The 5,667-nt window shown below is 36.5% G+C and overlaps 1 protein-coding gene across 1 annotated transcript; it reads left to right on the plus strand.

Moving 5' to 3' along the window:
- The first annotated feature begins 2,881 nt into the window (after positions 1-2,881).
- On the plus strand, positions 2,882-3,709 carry LOC103425005 (dehydration-responsive element-binding protein 1A-like). The gene has a single exon (XM_008363090.4). It carries the CDS (start codon positions 3,140-3,142, stop codon positions 3,620-3,622), a length of 483 nt encoding a protein of 160 aa, XP_008361312.4. The 5' UTR covers positions 2,882-3,139; the 3' UTR covers positions 3,623-3,709.
- The last annotated feature ends 1,958 nt before the right edge of the window (positions 3,710-5,667 follow it).

Genomic DNA, 5,667 nt, shown 5'->3' on the forward strand with positions numbered 1-5,667 from the left:
TGAAATGTGGATTTCTCCATGGGGATATAAATACGGAGATTTACGTGTAAAGTTCCCGAAGAATTACATGGACTGGTTCAAATAGTTCCAAACCACGGAACACCCTCTTAACTCGTTTTGAGGTGTTCACTTATGGATTGAAAAATCCGACAGATGTGGTATACCCGCCTAAGTGATTATTTGATCAATCAAGGATATGAATTATGCCCTTGTGTGTTTAAACTATGAAGTCTTATTCCAAATTGCTAGAGTTACAGTTTATGTCGTTAACACGAATCTCACTAAGACTTTGGAAGAGCTTGAGAAAACTGCCTCGCACCTGAAGATGGAATTTGAGATAAAGGATCTTGGGAAAACTCGTTTATGCCTTGACCTGAAGTTGAAGCATTGTTTTGACGGTATTTTGGTCTACCAGTTGAACTACTCCCAGAATGTGTCACCTTTGAGTATACCCATGATCGTCCATACGTTATATGCAAATGAGACTCTTGAAGAGTCTATGGAATCCGAAATTCCATATCTAAAAGTTCAACTTTGCACTTCGTTGTACTTAGCTCATTGTATTTAGACAGGACATCTCCTTCGCTGTTGATATTGGTAAAGATGCAGCACCGCGCCTACACGCAACCACTGAATTGGTATTAAAGACGTACCCTGAAGGTATTACGTGGGCAAATCCCAATGCATCTTGAGCGGATCTAACCCCCCTGATCCTCAAAATGATGCTTGCCTTGTTTGTTATGCTGACGCTGGTTACTTATCAAACCCGCACAAGGCAAAATCCCCGAATGGTTATGTCTTTACCGTTAGGGATATCGCAATATCTTGGAGGTCCACGATATGACCCTAGTTGCAAAACCTTCGAATCGTTCCAAGACTCACCTTACTTCACTATGCCACAAGTGAGACATGGTTAGGAGTTCTTGTTGAGCATATTCGAAGTACTTGCTATATTTTCATCCATCGTTGAGTCCCAACGACGATCCATGAAGATTATGCCACATGTATCAACTCGACCAAGCCATGATACATCAACGAAGTCAACACCAAGACATATTGCGTCTACATCTACATCAGCAAAGCATCAAGAGATTGAAGTCGTGCAAACCGATCCCAGACAACCTTGCTGACCTCTACACGATGTCACTGCCGAAGTCAACCTTCCAGAAGCTTGTCCGAGGAATTGGTATGCCTAACTACTCATATGCAATGCTTGTAGTTCTCATTTGGAAGTTATGTCAAACTCAGGAGGAATATCGAGAAGTATACTCACTTGATCTTAATGCACTCTTTTTCCCTACGATTAGGAGCATTTTTCCCACTGGGTTTTTGCTACCTAACTAGGTTTTAACGAGGCACCCATCCTGGGCTGATCATACCCTTAAGAGCTCTTCTACTTGCGTCCAAAAGATGTATAGTTTTGACTTAATACAACTTCTCACTTTTCTCCTTAGGCTATAAGTTTTTCTCCCACCTTGGGTTTTACCATAGCGAGGTTTTGTGAGTTTTACTTTTTATGCATTCTTCCGTTGATTTGAGACTCGCATTTGCCCATTGTGCCGACGACTTCATCAACTGTACTTACTTCATCAATGAAGACTTGATGCGCCATTTACTTGAGTATTTACACACTCAAGGGGGAGTGTTGCAGTCCTATTTAGAATAGGAATGTGATTGTGTAAATCTTAGGAAATATGGGAATGTATCTTATATTCCTATTAGGATTAGATTACCTATTAAATGTTGTAATCCTAAAGGGAAAGGTTTTACTCTTCCTACTACTATAAATAAAGGCACAATGGGGTGAGATAATACACACCCACAATTACACATATCTCTATTCTTCTCTCTATTGCCGCACCCCCTCTCTCTCTAAAGCTTCCATAATTGTTCAGTAAATTATGCCTACAACACATTTGACTATATTTAGAAATTTTACAATATTCTCCACTTTTCTTCCTATTTCTTGGATTTCAATTAGAGCAGGGCTTTGCAAAAAGTCAATTTATATTGCATGAGTTGACTTGCTTCATTTATCTGGGTTTCTTATTTCATAGGTGTTAACTTTTCTGGACTTGGCCTTCCTCCCCTCTCCCTGTTTCTTACCTCGTGGTTAATCTGAACGTCGTTGCTCTATGTTATTTTTTTTTATTTTTTTGTGTGTTTAGAAGAGCTTTCAAAATGATTAAGAGAGTATTTACTTTTTTTATAAAGATGTTTTTAGAATTAATTTATAACAAAAATAAGTGCTTTCTACAATTTGTGTTTCTTCTAAAATACAGTCAAAATGTTTATGGAATCTAAAAACTCTTTCACTAGGTCCAATGACTGTACACTTGTCTTGCTGAGTCAGTTTTGTTTTTTTATCAAAATATTATTTTTCTTACCAATATTGTCCTTATGATTTAAATTTGTATTATCTTCATCGATTTTTTTAAGGAATTAATTGATATATTTTTAAGGAACCTATTTGTTGCTAATAAGGAATTGATTGATACATTTTTAAGGAACTTTTTTGAGTTCGTTTGGACTTGCTTTTGAAATGATCGAAAGTTTTTTTGGTAAAAATATTTTTGGAACCAATCTTTAGTAAAAATGCAAGTAAGTTATAGAAAAACACTTAAAATACTTCTTCAAAGAAGCACATAACTGATGATTCTTACAAAAAACACTTTAAATGCTTTTGAAATCAAAAAATATTTTCTCTAAAAACGTTTTCAGTCATTTTAAAAGTACATCTAAACAAGTCATTCGTCACCCAAAACATATAATATCAAACAAATAAAAGAAACTACAAAATACCTATCAAAAAGGTACATGAAAATGAACACAAGTAGGGTCGTTACCTTGAAACATCAACCTCTAATAGATCAAATAAACTTCGAAATGCTTTCCAATATTTAATCGAATATCATACGAGGAAACACAAGAGAGAAACCCAGGCACTACAAAACTTTCCCAGATCCCCAACTTTATTTAATCGAATATCAACCTGCTGCTGGCTTCGTTCTCCGACGAGGAGGTCATTTTGGCATCCAGCACGCCGAAGAAGCGAGCGGGGAGGAGAGTTTTCAACGAGACAAGGCACCCGGTTTACAGAGGAGCGAGGAGGAGGAACAACGACAAGTGGGTGTGCGAAATGAGAGAACCAAACAAGAAGAAGTCGAGGATATGGCTCGGAACTTATCCAACTGCAGAGATGGCAGCTCGGGTGCATGACGTGGCAGCATTGGCCTTTAGAGGGAGGCTTGCCTGCCTCAATTTTGCAGACTTCGCATGGCGCCTGCCTGTTCCGGCTTCCATTGATTCAGTGGATGTCAGGCGGGCGGCCGAGGAGGCTGCAGAGACATTCAGGCCAGCTGAGTTTGGCGGAGTGTCGGAAAGTGGGGATGATGAGAAGGAGAGCAAGAAAATGGAGGGGGAGAAGGATTGTGGAGGTGCGGAGCAAAGTGGCAGCTCGTTTTACTTGGATGAGGAGGAAATGTTCGCCATGCCAAAGTTGCTTGATAGTATGGCCGAAGGGCTTCTGCTCTCTACACGTCGCCGTCCAGGTGGCAACATGAATTGGGATGATATGGGAAGCAATGATGACGTCAATCTGTGGAGCTTCTCAAAGCAATAGATATTTACACAGGTCTATCCATCATCCCGAAGGATACTTTCCGTTTATTTTTAAGAAACTAATGAAAATGATTTAAAAATTTTAAGTTTTAACGATATGAAAAAAATAAATATAAAATGAATAGTACCATGATTGACTTTTTAGTATAAAAATATGATTTTTTGTTAGAATAAACAGTATAAAGAACTTTTCGTTAAAGTTCCCCTTATTTTTTCATTTAATTTTTATCACTAAAAAAATAATGTCAATTGTTTATGCCTGTAAAAACAATTATAATTTATAAATAGTTGTTTGCGTCATATTTTATTCTATGGGAAATATCTTGTTTTAGACCTTTAAGGGTATTTGATGGTACTAATTAATACAGTGTTAGTGTGAGATATTTGGGTTCATTATCAATAAAGTTACTAAATTTGGATTGATTGAATATAAAGGTATCTAATTTTGTATGATTGAGATATCTGGCCCTTTTATGGAAATATCTTGCCCATTTATGGAAATATCTTGCCCTATTTCAGTATGTGGTGTAGTAGTGAAGTGAGGTGCTTGCCTCCATGTTACGTCTGTGTAGGGGTGGGTTCAAAAAACCGAAAACCGAAAAAAACCGAAAACCAAACCGAACCGAAACCGAAAAAACCGAACCGAACAAAAAAACCGAAACGAATTGAAAAAACCGAACCGAACCGAATTCTTTTGGTTCGGTTCGGTTTTAATGATCTAGAAACCGAACCAAACCGAACCGAACCGAATTAATTAAATTAATTTTTTTATTTAATTATTTGTTTTGGATATTATTTTCTAAACCCAATTTGTAAGTTAAAATATGCTAAACCCAATGTGTTGCCAAACTTTAAGCTCAAAATATTAAAAAAAAGTCCTATAAAATCTTTAAACCCTAACCTATTATTTATCCCCCATATAAGGTTCCGGAGCCAAACCTCATCCTGAAGTACCTACATCTATCTCCATAGCACTGTCTACTTTTGTCTCAGCTTTCTTTTCCAAATCTACTCTCATATAACATGTAACAGAATCTATAAACATTTATTTCGGGTAGATTACTTAGGGAATTTGTGATGGAAAAGAATCCAACACACACTAAATAAATCCACCCACGCATTTCTTTTACTAATCAAGTTGTCAACATGCAGTTACAAGCAAACAACCCTGATCTTTGAACAACATCATACAATTTAACTTTTCTAAGTCATTTGTACGATTTTTGTGTTGTGATGTTGTTAGTTTGGACTTTGGAAGACTTGATTGATGATTTTAGTTCAACTTTAAATGTTTATTTTCATTGTCTTTGATTATAGTTAGAATGCTTGTGTTATGATTGTGTTGGATACGTTAAAATTTAAAATTTCAATGTTTTTCATTTTTTGAAAGAAAAAAAAAACAAAAAACCGAAACCGAACCGAAAAAAACCGAACTGAAAAAAAACCGAACCGAAAAAAACCGAAAAAAAAATGAACCGAACCGAACCGAACCGAAATTTCGGTTTGGTTTCGGTTTTGGCAAAAAACCAAACCGAATTAAACCGAACCCACCCCTACGTCTGTGGTCATAAGTCCTTACACGTGTCAGGTATTGCATGAGTTGATCTGTTGAATTGGTGGCCTGGGTGTTAACATTCTGGACTTGGCCTTCCTTCCTTGTCCCTGTTTCTTCCCTATTGGTTAATCTGAACGTCGTGGCTCTATGTTCCCTTTATTTTATTTTATTTGGAAGTGTTTTCAAAATAATAGAAAATATTTTTGTAAAAATGTTTTTAGAATTAATTTATAGCAAAAATATAAGTAAATCTTAAAATGCAGTTGAAATACTGTCTACAATTAGTTTTTCTTTTAAAATGTATTTCAAGTATTTTTAGAACCTATCGCCTATAACGATTTCAATTATTTTAAAAGAATTCTTACTTTAATCGTACGTGCTCATGAGAAACCCGACATTAATCGATTAACATATGAGGAAACACAAGGGAGAGACCCAGGCACTACAAAACTCTACCAGATCCCCAACTTTTACTCACACCTGTTGCTGAG

Source organism: Malus domestica, chromosome 04 (genome assembly GCF_042453785.1).
Source record: "Malus domestica chromosome 04, GDT2T_hap1".
Lineage (NCBI taxonomy): Eukaryota > Viridiplantae > Streptophyta > Magnoliopsida > Rosales > Rosaceae > Malus > Malus domestica.

Bases quoted from the DNA above. Each gene is read 5' to 3' on its own strand.
- LOC103425005 (XM_008363090.4), top strand. From the start codon at position 3,140: ATGAGAGAACCAAACAAGAAGAAGTCGAGGATATGGCTCGGAACTTAT.